This window comes from Peromyscus californicus, unplaced genomic scaffold (assembly GCF_007827085.1).
Source record: "Peromyscus californicus insignis strain IS unplaced genomic scaffold, ASM782708v3 Scaffold_11__1_contigs__length_118956290, whole genome shotgun sequence".
In the NCBI taxonomy this organism is placed as follows: Eukaryota; Metazoa; Chordata; class Mammalia; order Rodentia; family Cricetidae; genus Peromyscus; species Peromyscus californicus.
In genome coordinates, this window is record NW_026294402.1 from 16922034 (window position 1) to 16942281 (window position 20248).

The 20248-nt window shown below is 46.4% G+C and overlaps 1 protein-coding gene across 12 annotated transcripts in view; it reads left to right on the plus strand.

The window, feature by feature from the left end:
* Window positions 1-20248, plus strand: part of Ilf3 (interleukin enhancer binding factor 3) — a 44145-nt gene that overhangs the window by 8500 nt on the left and 15397 nt on the right. For 7 of the 12 annotated variants that reach the window (XM_052753909.1, XM_052753965.1, XM_052753958.1 and 4 more), the window contains exons 2-5: window positions 18173-18272; window positions 18598-18636; window positions 19025-19254; window positions 19720-19897. In XM_052753909.1, the coding sequence (XP_052609869.1) occupies window positions 18270-18272; window positions 18598-18636; window positions 19025-19254; window positions 19720-19897 (450 nt within the window). In that variant the 5' untranslated portion in view covers window positions 18173-18269. Of the gene's footprint in view, window positions 1-13209; window positions 13315-18172; window positions 18273-18597; window positions 18637-19009; window positions 19255-19719; window positions 19898-20248 lie in introns of those variants that run through there. The other 5 variants (XM_052753918.1, XM_052753949.1, XM_052753929.1 and 2 more) reach the window with 5 other exon arrangements.

Genomic DNA, 20248 nt, shown 5'->3' on the forward strand with positions numbered 1-20248 from the left:
GTTTTTAACAAAATCTCAATCGTTTGATTTTTACCAATAAAGACTCAGGAGCTAGATGCTGGAGTGAGAGCCTGCTAGCTCAAAGAGGCAGAGAAAGCACCCAGCTGACCTTCCTCCTCAGCCTCTCTCTTCCCCTATGCCTTCTCAAATCAAACTCTTCAAACTGAGTGTCCTCCCCTTCTACTTCCTGTGTGTCTGTCTGTCCTGACTCAATCTTACTCTCTATGCTCTTGTTTTAATAATCCTATGTTCACTTCCTGTCAACTGCTCTGCCTCTTGACCTGTGGTTGACTTTATTTAATCCTGTTTACAATATTCAAGCAGAAAGCTCTAGGATTAAAGGTGTGTGCTAGGGCTGAGCCACACCACAACCAGAAACAGGTTTTTCCGGTAAATAATGCAATCTTGGGGTTTGCAGTGTGATCAAATATCTTGCAACAGTTGAGCCTTTGAAGGGATTTGAACTTATTTTTCCCATGTTCTGTATATTTGGTGCCCCCCTCCGTCATAACAATGTCTTGGGAGAGAAAGATTTATTTACTGTTTGCAGTGGTTTAGAGTTCGAGTAGACCGAGGCTTGACTGAAATCTCCACAGTGAATGAAGAGGGCTGTGGTCTCTGGAGAGATGAACTGGACTTGAGTCTTGCTGCAGCCTTCTGCAGCTGTGGTTGCCTCCCTCCCTTCTTCATTAGCGAGTGTTGTAGGGTACGAAAGGAAAGGGGGTGTGAGCCTCTTCTGTACTACCTTCTCTAAGTACCTAACAGTTGGGATATGCTGGGTCCTTGAGATTTTTACAAGCCATCATGTCAGGTGATCCTGTTCATAGCAGTGGAAGGCTGGACACTTGGAAGTCACTGCTTTTTCTGGATGTGTGGATGTTTTGCCTGCATCTGTGCCTGCACCACTTCTGTGCTGATACATACCTGAGGAGATCCCGTGAGGTCGGAGTTATGGATGGATGACTGAACTGCCAATGTCTTGTGGAAAGGATGTCCAGTTGAAACTTTGTTTCTTTTATTTAAATGTCCAAGTAATGAAGATACTGAAAATACAACTGAGGGCAGGCAAGATGGCTCCGTGGGTAAAGGTACTTGCCACCAGGCCTGACAACTTAGTTCTGGCCCTAGAACCCACATAAAAGGAGGACTCCCAAAAATTCCCTGAGCTGTACATGTCTGCTGTAGTGTGGGTATATCCACACCACATACACAATGAACAAATGTAATTTAAAAAAATTTAAAAAACAACTAGGTTAGTTAGTTTTGTCTTGCCACTTGTACTTGTGTATGGTTTTGGGAGCTGGTACCCAAGGCCTTGGGCATCAGATTCTAAACTACTAGCTATGCTTTGCAGCCCTGTTTGAAAAGAAAACTGTATTTATTTAGACTTTTTGGTTCAGGGTTTCTCTGTAGCTCTGGCTGTCCTGGAATTGACTCTGTAGACCAGGCTGGCTTTGACCTCAAGTGATTCTCCCTGCCTCTGCCTCCTGAGTGCTGGGACTAAAGGTGTGCGGTACCATCAACCAGCAAAAAATGTATTTATTATTCAATGGTTTTTCTTTCTTTTCCTTTTTTTTTTGGAGCTGAGGACCGAACCCAGGGCCTTGAGCTTGCTGAACTAAATCCCCAACCCGGTTTTTCTTTCTTTACATTAAATTCTTTTCTAATGTCTCTGTGTGGGTACTGGTGGCTGAGGGGGCCTGAGGAGTTTGTTGGGTTACCCTGCAGCTAAAGTCTGAGGCAGTTGTGAGCCACCACCCATTGTGGCTGCTGGGATTCAAGCATGGGTCCTTTGCAAGAGCAATATGAGTTCTTAACTGCTGAGCCTTCTTTCTCTAGTCCCCCAAGGTCTCTGTCCCCTTTTTTGAGTCAGGGTTTCACTGTGTAGTCCTAGCTGGTCTGCTGTTCTTCAACTTAAAAAGCAATACTCCTGCCTCTGCCTGCTGAGTTTTGCGTGTGTGGCAACTTTCTTTTCTGTTTGTCTTCCTTCCTTCTTTCCCTTTTTATTTATTTTTTTAAATGTAACTTTGCTGTTCTGGCACTTGCTATGTAGATCAGGCTGACCTGATCTACTCACATAGATCCACTTGTCTGGAATTACAGGAGTGGACCACCACACCCAGGTTTTCTTTCTTAAAAGATTTATTTTATTTGTGTGTGTGCATGTATGCATGTGAGTGTAGGTGTTTTCAGAGGCCAGAAGAGAATCTGGATACTCTGAAGCTGGAGTTACATGGGTGATGGAAACTGACCTTAGGTCCTCTGCAAGGGCAGTACATGCTCTCAATCACCCTGCCTCCCCTCCTTCCTCTCTCTTTTGAGTCAGGGTCTCTCTGTAGTTCTGGGTAGCCCACAACTCATTGTGTAGACCAGACTGCCCCCAAACTTATGAATTCAGATCCACATGCCCCATCCCACCCAGATACTATCTTAATTTTTGAAACCTTATCTCATTTTATAATTCAGGCTGGCCTCCAACTCACAGTCCTCCTGCCTCATCCTCCCGAGTATGACTACAGGCATCTGCGATTATGCTTGGCAGGGTCATTGTCTCCTAGGCCACGTCTAAGCACCAAGTATCATTTAATTCTGTATCCTGTCATTTGGGTGTGCAACTGTGTGTGACCCTGGGTGGTTAGTCTGAAGAGGCTCCACTGACATTTTTGGAGTGCATGACTGGGTTCTCAGGCATGCTGCACAGCTGTCGTTCGTCTTCATGAGGCCTGGTCGGCTCAGCACTTAGGTGTGTGTGGGATCATTAGTCTTTCTGACTGCTTGCTTTGCTGCTGCTTTCCCTGTGACTGCTAACACTTGGTTTCATTTCAATGTCTGTATGCTTGGTTTGTGTGTGTGTGTTTCTTTAATTTGTGTGGGGTGTGTGTGTTTTGAGATGGTCTCATGCAGCTCAGGTTGGCTTGCAGCTTGCTGTATATTGGGATTGGCCTTGAACTCCCGATCCTTGTCCTCTGCCTCCCAAATGCTGGGACTTGTGTCTCTGATCACCATGCCTACCTTGTGTGTAGTTTTAAAGAATGAAATGTTGCCAGTTAGATTTGCTTCTGGGTGTAGTGTTTTAGACTTTTTGTAGTTAATTCTTGCTCTTTATTCATAATTTATTTAAAAAGCCTAAGCCAGAGGACTAGGTGTTAGTTATTTTGTGGCGCTGTGCTCTTACCCTGCGAGGAGATGTCACGAAACACGACAGAATCCGCTAATAAGAGTTTTATTAAGATAAAAGGGACAGAGAGTGCCCAGGCCTGTGGGAAAGACACGTGTGTAGAGAAGGAGGAGGAGCCGGGAATATGGCGTCGGCTTATAAAGGCTGGGCGTGCACAGGTCGATGTAACTACTCCACGCATGTGCGTAGATCACATGGCTATGCTGCGCGCTTATGTAACCATGCAAAGTCAAGGATCCTGGTCACTTGAGATGCCTTGACCCGGAAATGGCTATCTTGACCTGGAACTGGCTAGGCGGAAGTGTCCAGGTCCACCAGGCATGTGCAAACACGCCCAACCGTGAGGGCGTGTTGTGAACCCTTCACTAGGTCTGTAGTTTGAGGAGGCTGCAGCAAACGATGGTGTGAGCCCAGGAGCTGAAGGGGAGCAGAATAAGACCCATTTAAAGTGGTGCCAAAGTGTAGATGCCAGCATTGCAGAAGTAAGCCGCTCAGTCGCCGCACACAGGGTCTTGGGTAGCCTTGCAGGAGGGGGTCTCTGGTCACTGTTCTCAGAGGTACTGCAGGATGCCTGACCATAGCTATACAACTCAGGTGGGTAGCTGACAGGTGGGGAGGAGAGCTTGAATTATTTTTTGGTGTGTTTACTTGAATCTGTTATTTATTCACTTAATTTTCTTGTGCCGTTAAAAATCAAACCCAGGGCCTCACACATGCAAGGCAAAGGTCTCATGTAGCCTAGGCTGGCCTTGACTTGCTGATCCTCCACTTTACCTCCCAAGTGTTGGTGGCAAAAGCTCATAAAGCCAGCAGTATGGAGGCTGAGACAGGAAAGTATCAAGTTTGAGGTCAGCTTGAGCTACCAAGTGACATACTGTCTCAAAGCAAAAGTGACTGGGACAGTGACACATACCTTTACTTTTAGCATGGAGGAAGCAGAGGCGATCTCTGTGAATTGGAGATCAGCCTGGTTCATAGTGAGTTCTAGTCTAGTTAGGGATACATAGTGAAGCCTCCCTCCTCCCCCTCAAAAAAGTAAAGATGGCTTATTGTTAAGAGCACTTTGTGCTCTTTAGGACTTGATTTCAGTTCCCAGTACCCAGGTCTGGAGACTCCCAGTTACTGAAAGTCAAGCCCTGCAGACCAGCACTCTGCTGACTCCTGCACACATTGGGCACCCACTTACACATTTTCTTTCTTTCTTCCTTTTTTTTAATGTTTTGGTTCCAAATTATTTCTTTGTTTGTTTTTACATCCTAACTAAAGTTTCCCCTCCCTCCCCTCCTTCGGATTCCTCCCTGTACCCCCCCCCCCCCTTTCACTGTTTCTCTTCAGATACAGGGGAGCCTTCCATGGCTATCAGCCAGCCAAGGTATATCAAGCTGTAGTGAGACTAGGCTCCTCCTTAAGGTTGGAGGAGGAATGGGTTCCAAAAGCAGGCTCAGAGTTAGAGACGGCAGTGTAATGTGGTCTCTCTGTGAGACTCCACATACACAGTTAAAAAAAGATGGGCCTGTGGGGTGACTTGGAGGGAGAATGGCACTTGCTACACAAGCCTAATGACCTGAGTTTGATTTTTGTTTTTTTGTTTTTCGGAGACAGGGTTTCTCTGTGTAACAGCCTTGGCTGGCCTGGAACTCACTCTGTAGACCAGATTGGCCTCAAACTAAGGGATCCATCTGCCTCTGCCTTTGCCTCCCAAGTGCTGGGTTTAAAGGTGTGTGCCACCATTGCCTGGCTTGGCTTCACTTTCTTTATGTGAGATGTATGCTTGTGTGTGCACCTGTGTGTGCATCTATGCACATGTCCACTGAGGCCAGAGGGGAGGTTGCATGTTTGGCTGCTGTATCATTCTTGCCTTGTTCTTGAGACAGGTCTCACTAAACCCAGAGGTGGCTATTTCAGCTAGACTGACTGGCCATCGAGCCCATGAGCTCCGTCTGCCTCTGCCCCCAGTGCAAGGGTTCCAGGCACGTGTTGTCATGGCTTGGCCATGCTAGGGATTCAAACTCTGGTCCTTGTACTTGTATAGAAAAGTGCTCTTAGCCACCAAGCCATCACCCCAGCCCCTCAAATTCCGTTTTTTTGTGATATCCTTTCTCCTTTTAGTGGTGGTTGGGTTTGAACCAGGGCCTCTTATTTACTTTACCAGTGACTTTTTTTTTTTTGAGACAGGGTTTCTTTGTGTAGCCCTGGCTGTCCTGAAATCCACTCTGTACACCAGACTGCCTCAAACTCACAGAGATCTGTCTGCCTCTGCCTCTGGAGTGCTGAGATTAGAGGCGTGTGCCACTGCCGCCTGGCTCCCCCTTGTGCATGTTTGTGTGGTGTATATATGCATGTTTGTATATGTGTGTAGGTGCTTGTGCACATATGTGTACAAGTGAATATAGAGGGTCAAAGTTGAAAATAGGTGTCTTACTAGCTTGCTCTCCATTTTATAGAGGCAAGGTTTCTCAGTTGATCCCAGAACAGATCTACTAATCTAGGTAGGCAGCTTGCTCAGGGAATCCTTAGCCTCTCAAGTGCTGGAATTACAGGGCTGTTGTGTGGAGTCTGAGACTCCAGACTGCTTCTCATGCTTGCATAGCCAGCACTTTGTCACTGAGGGGCCCCCCCCCCCCCCCCAAGCTCAGGACTCTGTCTCTCTCTCTTTTTTTTTTTTTTTTTTTTTTTTTTTTGGTTTTTCGAGACAGGGTTTCTCTGTGTAGCTTTGCGCCTTTCCTGGAACTCACTTGGTAGTCCAGGCTGGCCTCGAACTCACAGAGATCCGCCTGCCTCTGCCTCCCGAGTGCTGGGATTAAAGGCGTGCGCCACCACGGCCCGGCTAGGACTCTGTCTCTTAACAACACTAAACACAAAGAATTAGGGGTATGTTTCACTCTTAGAAGTCTTACCAGTTTGCTTAAGACCACCCCCAGCACCTCCAGAAAAATTTCTTTTTTATTAAGAAATCACACCTTTGTGTTAGCAAATACCGTGGTTTGAGAGGTGGTCCTGTTTTCTTTCTAACTAGAAGAAAGAACATTTCAAAGAAGTAAACTTAGTAAATTGGGCACTGAAGCCTTTGTTGCTTTGTTTTGTTTTTTAAATCTTATCTGGGCATGGTGGCACACACCTTTAATCCTAGCACTTTGGAGACAGGCAAGCAGATCTCTGAATTACATCCAGCCGGAGCTATACAGTGAGACCCTGTCTAACAAACAAATACCTTTGTATAAGGCCTTGCTACAGGGCTACCTCTGCCCTGATCACAGGGAGGGAAGGTTCCCTGCTCTTTCCTCTCTCCCTGCCTGCCAGCACACTGGAAAGAGGTTTCCTCAAATTCCCTTGGAGTTTTGTTAAACGTCTTCCACAATACCATGGACTTTCACAGTTAACAATAGTTGATAATTTTGGCTACATCATACTTTTAGTATTGTATTTCTGACTGCAGAGTCATAGGTACGCTGGTTGGTTGGTTTGTTTGTTTTTTTGAGACAGGGTTTCTCTGTGTAGCTTTGCGCCTGTCCTGAAACTCACTCTGTAGACCAGGCTGGCCTCGAACTCACAGAGATCCGCCTGCCTCTGCCTCCCCAGTGCTGGGATTAAAGGCGTGCACCACCACTACCACCACCACCACCACCACCACCTGGCTGTACACTGGTTTCTTTTGCAGTTCTGGGAAACAAACCTCTCCACATAAAGGTTTGTGCACCACAGCCCCTGTCCCATGTTGTCCTGTTGATCCTTAGAGTCTACCCCTCTGACCCCTCTGTCACATTTCATCTCTGGGTTTTCTTCCCATTAAAAAAAATATCATTTCTATGTGTGTGTTTTGCCTGCATGTGTGTATTTGTGCATTGAATGTGTGCAGTACCCAAGGAGGCCAGAAGAGGGTGGCTGATCCTCTGAAACAGATTGTTGTAAGCTGCGTGTGGGTGCAGTAAGTGCCCTTAACCACTGAACCATCTTTTCAGCCTCTTTGAGGTTTTTTTGTCTGTTTGTTTTTTGACTCGTTTATTTTGGTGGTACTAGGGATTGAATGCAGGGTCTTAATATATGCTGGACAAAACTCTCTACCATTAAACTGTGTTCTGGGCCAACATCTCCAAACCCCACCTCTACCCCCTTTTTTTCTGGTCTCATTGTGTATCTCTAGTTGGCCTGGAACTCGTTATGTAGACCTGGCTAGTCTCAGAAATCCCCCTGCCTTTATCTCCTGAATGCCAGGATTAAAGGCCTGTACCCGCCCCCGCCCCCCACTTGACAGATCCTCCCTGCAGCAAGAGTTGTAGGGAGTTGTGAGCCACTCAGTATGGGTGCAGGGAACTGAACTCTGGTCCTCTGCAAGTCCAACAACCATCTTTTGAGACAAGGTCTCTTGTACCGGAGGCTTGCTTGAACAGATCCTCATGCCTTCACCTGAGTGCTGGGATTACAGTGCATCCCACACAGCTCATTCACCCAGGACATTTTAAAAACAAAGATAGAGTGGCATGGTTTGTCAGTTTAGATTGGTGGCAGCTGGCTGGACTGCTTTCAGGTTGTTGGGGGATCTGTGTGGAATGGAAGGTGAAAGAAGGAACTTCTGAGTGCCGCACAGTGCTGTCAGCTTAAAGCCCCATTTCCTGTAAGACCACATTTCCCCCACAGTGTCTGGGAAGGCTTGATGGTTTTCTGGTTTGTTCTTTGGCAGCCCAGTGTTGCAAGCCTTACCTTGTATATAATTAGAGGTGAAACAATGGCTAGCATATCATAGCCTTGTGGTGTACACTTGCAACCCTGCCTCAAAAATAAAGGGAGAGACCGTGTTTCTTGTCCCTGACCACTTGGAAGTTTTTTTGTTTTTGTTATTTTGAGACAGGGTTTCTCTGTGTAGCTTTGGCTGTCCAAGAACTAATAACTCTGTAGACCAGGCTGGCCTCAAACTCACAGAGATCAGCCTGCCTCTGCCTCCTGAGTGCCGAGATTGAAGAAGTGCACCACCACTGCCGCCCAACATTTGGAAGTTCTTAATCTCCATCCCTCACTTACCCCTTGGCTTCTCAGAGAGGCTGGTTGGTGTCCTGGTGCCCTAGCTTGAGTCCCAGCCCTAGAGACAGGTGTGGATTTTTTGTGGAATGATGTGGGCTGTGGGCCTCTTAGCCCGTTTTGTTTCTTCCTAAGAACCTTGTATTTAGGAAGTCTCTGTCCCTGGGAAGGCTGCTGGTGAGCTCCTGAGATGCAGATCTGGGCTCTCAGACAGCGAGACTTGCTTTGAGGATGTGCAGCGGCAACCCAGCTCTGGGTATTGGAGACACTGGCATTATTAGAGATAACTTGTCCTTTTGTTTGTTTTGTCCACCTGAATCAGGAGCATCTCCATGATAGTTAAGTCTGAAGGAAGAGGGCCCAGGGAGAGTGCACCACAGGCTGGCTAGATGTGGTCATTGGCAAGCTTATGGCGCCTCCCGAGTCAACTTGGTGGGCCTGTCTGTGGTATCAGAGGATGAAGTTTAGGCAGCTGCTGTTGTTTCCAAGGCAAGCCCATGATTTCTTCTCCATAGTGACTGTGGTAAGCTGAAGGTGACAGGATGCTGCTATGAAGACAGAGTACTGGGTGGTGCTCCCTTGACGCTGTAGCTCAGTGAACACCTAGATTCTTGTTGGCTCCAGGAGGTTGGGTGGTTGTTTGTTTGTTTGTTTTTTGTTTTGTTTTGTTTCCCCCTCTCCTTTCCTCTTCTCTCACTTTCCTTCTCACAGTGTCTCAACTATGTAGCTGAGGCTAGCCTTAACCCTCTACCTTCCAAGTGCTGAGATTACAGGCTGCTGCCACCTCACCCAGTTTATGCAGTGCTCTGTGGGAACCCAGGGCCTCCTGCATTGTTACTCCAGTGTTCTCCAGCTGAGCGCCAGCCTCCAGTAGTGTTTTATTAAAGATCCATCAGTCAGCTGGGCCAGTTGTCCTCTTGTATCTAAAAAGCATTCAGAATACAGTGTAGTGAGTTGTTTTTCCTCTTTTCAGCATTTTTGTGGACTTCTAGATTTGTATTTGGCTGTCCTGAACCCCTTTTATGGATGGTTTTGTAACTTGTATCTAAAAACATTCAAATAAAACGGGTCCAGGTTTGCAACAGAGAACTTCCTATCCGAGTAAGATTAGCCGAGGTTGTTCACTGACATTGCTGAGCTGTCCTGGAGTTGACTGTATATCATTTGTAGGTTCTGTCCATCCCTCAGTCATTTAAATTCTCCCAGTTTTATTTTCTTTGGTGTGTGTGTATGTGTGTTCATGGGTTTGCTCACTCATAGATACATGTGAAGGTCCGAGGCTAGTGTAAAGTTATCATCACCCCCAGTTGTTTTCCACCTTAGTTTCTGAGATAGTCTCACTCACAGAACCTGGAGTTTGCTCTTTCTGCGAGACTGGCCTGCCAGTGTCAGGAATCTGCCTGTATCCCCTCCCAAATGCTGGAGTCACAGACGTGCACTGCTGTGCCTGACTTATGTGGGTGCTGAGGATCCGAACTTAAGTCTTCATGCATTCACAGCAAGCACTTGACCCTCCAAGCCATCTTCCCAGGCCAATTCTTCATTTAAAAAGATAATTTAGGGCTGGAGAGATGTCTCAGAGGTTAAGAGCTCTTTCGGAGGTCTTGAGTTCAAATCCCAGCAACCACATGGTGGCTTACAGCCATCTGTAATGGGATGTGGTGCCCTCTTCTGGCATGCAGAACACTGTATACATAATAAATAAATAAATCTTAAACAATAACAACAAGAAAATACTGTGTCAGGACCGCTACCTGTTTTTTTTTTTTTTAAAAGATAATTTATTGTGTGTATGTATGTTTGAGTGCAGTGTGTTCATGTGCATGCCTGTGCATGTGGATGCAGATGGCAGAGGAGGATATTAAGTGTCCTGTTCTGTCACTCTTTACCTTATTTCCCTTGAAAAGGGTTTCTCTGAACCTGGAGGTCGGCTGGAAGCCAGCAAGCCCTGAGATCCTCCTGTTTTCACGTCCTACAGCACGGGGTTTGTAGGTTGGGATAGCTATGCCCCAGCATCTTGCAGGAGTGCTGGGGTCCAAACTTAGATCCTCATGCCTTGCATAGCAAGCACATGTATCCAGTGAGCCATCCCACCCAGCACCTCCTTTATTTATTTTTTTAGTTTTTTTTATGATGCATTTAAGACCAAGGAGCAGAGTGTTGCCATCTTACAAAGTTATTTGGAGTTCAGTATTTATTTGCAGTTCTTCTAATTTGGGATGTTTTCTTAAGTTTTGTTTGTTTCTGAGACAGAATGTCATTTAGAAAAAAAAACAACTTTATTTTATTTTTGTGGGTATTCTCTTGCATGTATGTGTACCATGTGTGTGCAGTGCCGACAGAGGTCAGAAGAGAATGTTGGATCCCCTGGAACTGGAGTTACAGATGTGTGAGCCACCATGTGGGTGCTGGGAACTGAACCTGGGTCCTCTGTAAAAGCAGCAAGTGCTCATAAGTGCTGAGCCATCTCTCCAGCCCGATTGTTTTTCTTACTAACATTGATTCTGCTTTATCCCAGTGATACTTTATAGTGTCTCCTAGGATGAAGAGTTTGTGGCTAAAATAAATACTACGTTAAAGTTTAGCATCAGTAGTTGTTACCTAAGAACCATCTACTGGGAGACAGGAGAGCCACAACCTCTGCAGGAGCAGCAGTTAGGGCCATTGGCTCACCTCACAAGTCCCCCTGTCCCCAGCCTGCAGGCTTATCTGTCACTGACCTACCATCAGACCCAATAGAAGAGAGAAATACTGGACAAATAAAGTGGTAAATACTTGTTTAAATAAATATGACTTGGAGGCCTGCAGAGATGGCTCTATTGGTAAAGTTCCTGCAAGGAGAAACCTGAGTTGGGTCTCAGAACAAGTTTTTTTTTGTTTTTGTTTTTGTTTTTCGAGACAGGGTTTCTCTGTGTAGCTTTGCGCCTTTCCTGGAACTTACTATGTAGCCCAGGCTGGCCTCAAGATCCACCTGCCTCTGCCTCCCGAGTGCTGGGATTAAAAGGCGCGCCGCCGCCGCCGCCGCCACCCCCCCGGCTCAGAACAAGTTTTTTAAAAGCTCGGTGGGGGGTGAAGGCATATCTCAGTGGTTAAGAGCAGGAGTAGCACCATATGTATGTTCACAACCATTTACAACTCCAGTTCCAGGGGATCTGATGGCTTTATCTGACCTCTTTGGTCACCAGACATTTACATGGTGCACATACACATGTGTGGGCAAAACACTTGTACACATAAAATAAAATGAATAAATCTGATAAATTTCTAAAAAGCCAGGTATGCTGTCACTTGCTTATCATCCCAGCTATGGGAACTGGGGACAGGAAGATTGCTGAGTAGACATCCCTGCTTACTTGGGGAACTTCAGGCTAGTGATAGTCTCAGAAAAGAGGTGGATGGCATTTGAGGATCGACACTGGAAGTTGTCCTCTCGATGACTCTTAAGTGCTGTGCCTGCACACTGATAGTGCACATGCCCACAAGTAACCATTTTTTATTAGTGTGTTCAAGTGTTTTCTTTTACATATGTCTGTGCACCATGTTTGTGCTTGCTGCTGCCTGAGGAGGCTGAAAGAGAGTAGATTTCCAAGAATTGGAGTTACAGAAGGTTGTGAGCCACCATGAAAATGCTGGGAATTGAACGGGGGTCCTCTGGAAGAGCAGCACATACTCTTAACTGCCAAGTTACCTCTCTGGCCTGCATAAATGTACTTTTTTAAAAAAAAAAATGGAAACAAGTCTTTGTTAAGTAACTTTTAATATCAGAAAAATAAAACATAAATGTACTTCTTACATAGAAGCTTCATGATTGTGCATTCATGAGATTTCACAGAGATTTGGCTTGATTGATAGTGCTGTAGATGGGACTTGGGGTGACAGCCAGCAAGAGCTGATGGTATTTCCTTTGCCTGGCAGAATCCAGACTGTGGTTGGTTTACTGCTCTTTGGATTTGTTTATAGTTACTTGCCACTGGCTGTGCTTTATCAGAAATACCTAAGTTTATTATTCAGTAAAAGTAAACTAATGGGGCTGGTGTGATGTCCAGTGTGTAAAGCACTTCTTGCCGAGCCTGATGACCTGAGTTTATCCCCAGGACCCACATGGTGGAAGGAGAGAACCAACTCTGACCACCATAGGCACACTGTGGCATGCATACGTGCCCACCGCCCTTCCAGTTCCACCAAAGACACACAAAATAAATAATTAAAACAACTAGTGGTGTGCGCTATTGCACACAAGTATCCCCAGCATTTGGGGAGGCTAGGGCAGGAGGGGGTGGGTTGAAGGTCCACCCAGGGGAAATTGGCAAGATTTTCTCAAAATAAAAAGTGAAAAGGAACCAGGCTGTGATGGCACACACCTTTAATCCCAGCACTCGGGAGGTAGAGGCAGGAGGATCTCTGTGAGTTCCGAGGCCAGCTTGGGCTACAGAGTGAATTCCAGGAGAGGCTCCAAAACTACACAGAGAAACCCCTTAAAAAAAAAAAAAAAGTGAAAAGGGGCTGGGGACAGGACCAGTGTAGAGACTTGCTCAGCATGCCCACAGCCCTGCATTTCATTCCCAGTACTGCAGACCAGGAGATCTGTCATGAGTTTCTCAAAGGAGCACAAATGAGCTCCAGGACAACCATCTCCCAGCTTTTCTTGCCCCCTTGAGGCAGGGTTTCTCTGTGATACAGTCCTGGCTGTCCTGTAACTCACTCTGTAGCCCAGGCTGGCCTCGAACTCACAGAAATCCTCCTGCCTCTGCCTCCCAAGTGCTGGAATTAAAGGCGTGCACCACCACGGCCCAGCCAGTCTCCCAGCTTTAGCTCTGCCCAGTGCCTTGCAGTTTTACTCATCCTTTTGTATTTTCTCTCTGGAGTATTTCTGGGAAACAATAGGCATGTAGTAATTTTAGCCATGTATTTATCTGAACTAGGCACAAGCAGCTAGATTAACATATTCCTCCCCTTCTAACAGCTCAAGGCATCAAAATATCATAATTATTTCCCCCCTCCCCTTTTTTTTGAGACAGGAACTCACTGTGTAGCTCTGGCTGATCTGGACCCTGCTTTGTAGGCAAGCTGGCCTGAAATTGAGCTATCCACCTGCTTTTGCCTCCTGGGTTGCTGGTTTAAAGGTATCTTTTATTTATTTATTTTTTAAGATTTGTTTTAATTTTTTATTTATGTGTGTCTCTAGTTATGTTTAGTATGTGCATCTGTGTGTAGGTACTGTGGAGTCCATAAGAGGGATGTTAGGTCCCCTGGAACTAGAGGGAGATGCTGAGAGCTGAACTTGGGTCTGTTGTTTTGTTTTGGTTTTTGAAACATAGCCTTGGCTTCCTGGTATGTAGATCAAGCTGGCCTCAAACTTAAAGACACCCCCCCCACCCCCCCCCACCCCCCCGCCTCTGCCTCCTGAGTCTTGAGATTAAAGGCATGCTCCATTATACCTGGCTCTAACTTGGTCTTGAGAGCAGGATCTGCCAAGCTGTCTAGTCCCTAGTTATCACATCTAAGCATTAAATTTAAAAAAAAAATTCTCTTTTTACTTATGTATGTATGTGTATGTATTTGCTGACGTGTGTGTTGGTGTGTAGATAAGTAGGAGAGTATAGGTGTTTGTGGAGATGAGAAGAAGGTCGCCTGGAGCTGGAGTTACAGAAGGGTGTAAACCACTGAATATGGGTGCTAAGAGTTGAACTCCAGTACACAAGAAGAGTAGCCAGTGCTCTTAACCATAGTGTCTCTCCAGCTCTCAAGTATGGTTTTTGAGATAAATTTTCACTTAACCTAGGCCTGCCACGAACAGGATCCTGATCCTGCCTGTACCTCCCAAGTGCTGAAATTATAGGTGTGCATAAGCATCCTGTCCAACACAGCTATGTATAGTTGACTTGTAATTGAGTTCCAATCTCTTCCTTGACATGGGAAGAACCTGGATCAGCTGGTCACAGTAACAATTGTGAGTCGAAGCTGCTGACACTTAGGAGTCAGAGGGACTTGGGCTTCATGGCTTATGTAGGCTGGTCTGCTTAGTTTTCGGGATGTTGTACAGAGGCCCCTCTACTGTAGATGTAAGAAGGAAGCTCCATAGAAAGTTCGAACGCAAAGGGCTGTGGCCTCTCCCACATGTGGCTGCTTAGGAGCAGTTACAGCCTAGGCTTGGTCTCCACCTCTTAGCATCTCACACTCGGGCACTCTCTCCTTCCCCTACCGTTCTCCTATGAAGCCTTTCTCCTCTTTCCTTTTTTTATTTTTTAAAATTAATGTATTTATTATGTATACAGCATTCTGTCTGCATGTATGCCTGCAGGCCAGAAGAGGGCACCAGATCTCATTATAGATGGTTGTGAGCCACCATATGGTTGCTGGGAATCGAACTCAGGACCTCAGGAAGGGCAGCCAGTGCTCTTAACCCCTGAGCCATCTCTCCAGCCCCTTTCTCCTCTTTCCTGGTAACCACCTCTGCGGCACTCTCAATCCCACTCTGTGGTATTAGTTGAACTTCTAACTTGGCAGAGTTTGGTAGGTAGTCCTGAAGACCTTTGGGAAGGTCTCTTTGGCCAGTCTTGGCAGTTTGTCCTTGCAGCTTATACCTTTTGAGATTTGTGCCTACAGTACAGTCTTTGTTGTAACAATGTGGTCGGAGGGCCTCACTGATGTGATGGAGCACAGTGCTGTGGAAGGAATCAGCCGTTGACTGGTGTACAATTGCAGGCTGGACAGGCTGTTTGTAGGGCGCAGGAGTCGAGTAGGTTGTAGTTTGCATGTTGTTTAGAGAGGTTTTTTTTGCCCTGCACACTTGTGTTACATACTTGGTGCCTTAACTTTTCCAAAGTTGAGTCCATGGGGGTATCTACTTGGTGCACTTGTTTCTACCTTTTAGCTTTTCCAAATGTTACTTTGTCTTTTAATTATGTTAATTTTTTTATTGCTTGGGGGCGGGCACATGCCATGCCATGCTAAGCCTGAGGAGGTTCAGAGGACTGTTTGGGGGAGGAATTGGTGGTCAGTGCCCTTACCCCCTGAGCCATCCTGCTGACTCTTACTTTTAGAAAGGTTTTTCAACAGTTCTGTACATGTATATAATATATTTTGATTATTCCTGCTGAATCTCTTTCAACAAGTCCCCTCTTGCCCCAGTTTTTTGTTTTGTTTTGTTTTGTTTTTTTGCTTTGTTTGTTATTGTTTTGTAACCCATTATCTTTAATTAGGGTTGCTTGTCTATGTGCGAATATGGGGTGGGGGTGGGGGTGGGGGGGTTGTTCCATACTGGAGCATGAGCATCTTAACAGTGGCTGCCTCCCTGAAGAAAATGACTGTCTCCCTCAGCAACTATTAACTACCAAGAGCTCCTCAGCAAGGGTGGGGCCTCATAAGCTCCTCCTTCACCCATGCTAAAATGTTGAGAGGCCCTGCATAATGTAGCTCCTGTGCAGCTAGCTACAGCTGCTATGAGTTCGTGCAATGGCCATGCCGTCCAGAAGACATGCTTTCAACAGTACTCCTATTACATCTGCAGCTCTTCATGGCCTCTGCTCTCTCTTCTGTGATGTTTCCGGAATCTTGGAGTGAGTGAATGCAGTAATCACTTACCTTTAGCATTTGGACTGGTTATAGGAGTCTGCATTAACCCAGGCCCACTGCACACAAGGCTGAGAGCTCTCCTTGTTTGTGTGACAGAAGCTCGTTAGGACCTTTTGTCTGTCCCTGTAGTGTCCTATGGGTCAGAGCTCCCACCTTTTTTTCCTTCTCTAAACACGTGGAGTTGATATTTTGATCTGTTTGTATGCGTGTGTGTTTGATTTCTTTATGTGCTTGATGTGTATGCCTGTGTGTATGAGAGGAGAGGAACCAGAGGAGGAGGATAGTGTGTGTGTCCTGCTCTATCACTCCAGAGACCTGAGTCCTTACACAGGCTCACTCACTGAATCTGGAGCTAGGCTGTCAGCAGAAAGCTGTAGCCATCCTTCTGTCTCTGACCCACACACTGCTGGGATTACAGACTTAGTACATGAGTGTTGGGGATTCACCCCCTGGTGCTCATGTTTGCTTAGCAAGTGCCTTTATCCAGGAGGCCATCCCCTGCCCTGTCTGTTTATTGAGATAGGAGTTTTGCTTGTAGCCTAGGCTGGCCTCAACTTTTACACCCCTTGGCCTCTGCTTCCTGAATACAGGGCTACAGGGGGGTACTGCTATTTCTAACAAGCAGTTGTCTTTTTTCTTTTTGAGACAGGGTTTCTCTGTAACCCTGGCTGTCCTGGAATTTGCTCTGTAGACCCAGTCTGTCCTCTATCACACAGTACTCCTTCTGTTCCTGTCCTCGCAAAGTGCTAGGATTGTACAAGAATAGCACCCATATTTTGATGAACATTTCTACTTGCAACATTTTTTTGGTAGCTTCTTAATCTTATGTTTTTACTTATTTGATTTTTCAAAAAAAATTTTTTTTGAGACAGGGTTTCTTTGTCTAACAATCCTGGCTGTCTGGAACTCTAGACCAGGCTAGCCTTAAACTCACAGAGATCCTCCTGCCTCTACCTCCTGAGTGCTGGGATTAAAGGTGTTCACCACCATCAACTGGCTGATTTTTTTCAAATTTTTGTATTGCATTTACTTGCACAGGGGAGGAATGTGCTATGGCACACACATGGTCAAGGGACAACTTGTGGGTTTATCCTTCTACTGTGGGCCTAGGGTTTAAACTCATTCCATCAGGCTTGATGGCAACCCATCAGTCCATCTTGCCAGCCCTCCTTCTTTGTGTTTTGTTTTTGCCAGGATGTTGCCTTGTAGCTCATTCTGGCCTTGAACTCCAGACATCCTACCTGGGTCACTTAGTGTGCCATGATTCCCTATTACATGATGTTTTGAGTTTCCGGTTTAGTGCTGGGATAACACCCAGTGCCTGCAGTAGTAAAGCTAAGCACATGCTTTACTACTGAGCAACCTCTGTTCCGCCTCCTGCTTCGGTTGATTTATAAAGCCCAGCATGCTTGGGTGGTGGAGTATAGGCAGTGAAATGAGCACGTGCTTAGCTATATGAGTCTCTGTGGTTCAGTCTGGAACTACAGACTAAGTACAATTTTGATTTCTGTGACAAATGCCTCTAATCTAGCACTTGAAGGTAGGGTAGAGGAGAATCCTGAAGTGAAGGTCATATTCCCCTGTGTAGCAAATTTGAGACCAGCCTTAGCTACCAGAGATCCTGCCTTGAAAAACCAACCTTGGGAGGGAGATGGCCTGATGGATAGGAGTGCTTGCTGCACAGGCATGAAGACCTGAGCTAGAATTCCCAGTGTCCTTGTAAGAAGCTGGGCTGGACATGGCCACAAGATGGAGCCCTACTGTTGTGGGTGGGGCAGAGACAGGAGGGTACCAGGGCCTTTCGAGTGCCAACACAGTTCTAGGTTTGGTGAGGGGCTCTGTTGCAAGGGGATAAAGTAGGGAATGATAGAGCAGGACACTAAAGCCTTCTTTGTCCTTTCACATGTACCCACAAAGACTTGTGTGCATATACCACACATTTGCGAGATTGTCAGTGGTAGAGCATATGCCCATAGGAATCCCTGCTCTAGAACTACAGAAGAGTCCAAGCTAGGCTTGATGGTGCACACCTGTAGTCCTGGCACTTGGGAAGTGGAAGCAGAAGGATTTGGACTTTGGAGCCAGCCTGGGTTGCATAAAATCCTGACACCCTCTCTGCTGCCCCCCAGCATGCTATATAGGAAGAAATGAAACATGGGCAAACAGAAATCCCCTCAGTGTGTGGCTGGATTTAGATAGGTCTTCTGGAATCCTGCTGTCTTCCTGTGAAGGGAAATTGGAGTGAGTTGTTTGTTGCCTTGGCTTGGCTCCCTGGGAAGACAGATGTGTCCTGCTGTGATCTAGCCCTTTGTGAGCTGAGCCTTCATTCTTACTACCAAGTATATGGCTGCTGGGAGCATGTGTCTCTGGGGTATTTAAAACTAAAAAGGTTTTCTGGTCTTATAGATAGTTGAAGTATTGGTAACACCAAGGAAAGCTGTCACAATTTGAAAAGATAATCCAAGACTGATTTCCAGACACTACAAGAAAAAAGGAAGGAAAAATGGTAAGACAATTTTTTTCTTTGATCATAGACACTATTTTTTCACTTATATACAAAGATACCCATAGCATGTCCCCAAAGCATTTGCTGCTATTAGCATTTTGTCTTAAGACATTTTAAATTCTTTAAAATAATTACGTGTCACGATGTGAATACAGTAGTCCCCCCTTAGCCGTGTTATCGCTTCCCGCGGATTCAGTTACCTGCGGTCCACCGCAGTCTGAAAATATTAAGTGGAAATTTCCAGAAAGAAAAAAAATTGCTAAGTGTTAAATTGTGCGCCATCCTGATGCCTGCGTCATTCACCTCACTTCATCTCATCACGTAGGCATTGTACCATCATCACTTCATCACAAGAAGAAGAAGGGTGAGTAGGATGAGCAGCTACTTGGAGGGAGACCACATTCACATTCCGTCCTGTCTAAGCCCTTCCTGTGCCCGATTGACCAATTAAAACTACCATACCTGTGTGCATAGAGGTTAAACCCGACCACATTTCGATTTTGGTGCTGTCCGCGCTTTAAGGCATCCACTGGGGTCTTGAAATGTGTACCCCGCGGATAAGGGGGACTACTGTAGTGTAGCGAGCGATACGTAAAGTGCCCCATTTCTGCTGCTGCCTGAGAGTCTTCTCTCAGGCTGCGGGCCATATTCCCATAGTCTATCTTCTGTGAAGGATGGAATGGTACTAAGTGGTGAGGGGTGGGCTGCTGGCTGTCCTTGCGTCATTTTTAGCGTAGTTTTCGCATTTCCAGCGTCCCATGAGAATTTTTGTGAACGATGATCGCCATGTGATGGCAAAGCATTCTTCAGTGTACCCAACGCAAGAAGAGCTGGAGGCCGTACAGAATATGGTATCTCACACTGAGCGGGCCCTCAAGGCTGTCTCTGACTGGATTGATGAGCAGGAGAAGGGCGGCAGCGAACTCGCTGAGGCAGAAAATATGGATACGCCCCCAGACGATGAGAGCAAAGAAGGGGCTGGGTGAGTCTCAGGGTTCTCTCTCTCTCTCTCTCTCTCTCTCTCTCTCTCTCTCTCTCTCTCTCTCTGTGTGTGTGTGTGTGTGTGTGTGTGTGCGCGTGTGCGTGTAGGAAGGCTCAGGCCTTTTCAGGCAGGGTCTCATGTTGCCCAGACTTGCTACCTCACTAGGTACTGAAGCCTGCACTTGAATTCCTGATGCCTCCTGCCTCTATCTTGCTTAGCTCTTATAGTGTTTTTTTGTGACAGGATCTCATGGGATAGCCCATGCTGACCTTCAACTTACTTTGTAGCCCAAGGTAGCACCAAAACCACAGAGGTCCTTCTGCCTCAGCCTCCTGAGTGCTGGGATTACAGGTCTGTGTCACTATGTGGCACAGCTAAGCTAGCATCTCTCCTAAGAAGTGACAGTCTCCCTGGGTTCTGGCTAGGTTGGCTTCCCATTGAGCCCGACTTTTGTCTGTCTCTCAGGGAACAGAAGGCGGAACACATGACTAGGACCCTGAGGGGCGTGATGCGGGTCGGCCTGGTAGCCAAGGGTCTTCTGCTCAAGGGGGACTTGGATCTGGAGCTGGTTCTGCTCTGTAAGGAGAAGCCCACAACTGCCCTTCTGGACAAGGTGGCTGACAACCTGGCCATCCAGCTCACTGTGAGTCACCACCACCACCACCACCATGCCAGAGGGGGTCCTAGCGCTTGTGGAGAAGATGGTCAGAGGAAGAGAGGGCCTATCTGTGTCATGTGTATCTTCCATGTGTTCAACTTGATAACGAGCAGGTCACCACAGGGCCTTTGAGGGCCTGTGGGAAATCATCCACTGCTTATAGTGGTGCACAGTCTGCTAGTTGTTAGTTAAAGCTTTGTGCCCTCATGTGTGAAGCCTGGACTATTGGGCTAGAATAAAAATACCATGTGTAGGCTGCATGGGATGAAGGAAGGAAGGGCATTAACTCTTCGTGGGTCAGACCTGGACATACTTAAAACTCCACTCACTTGGCTG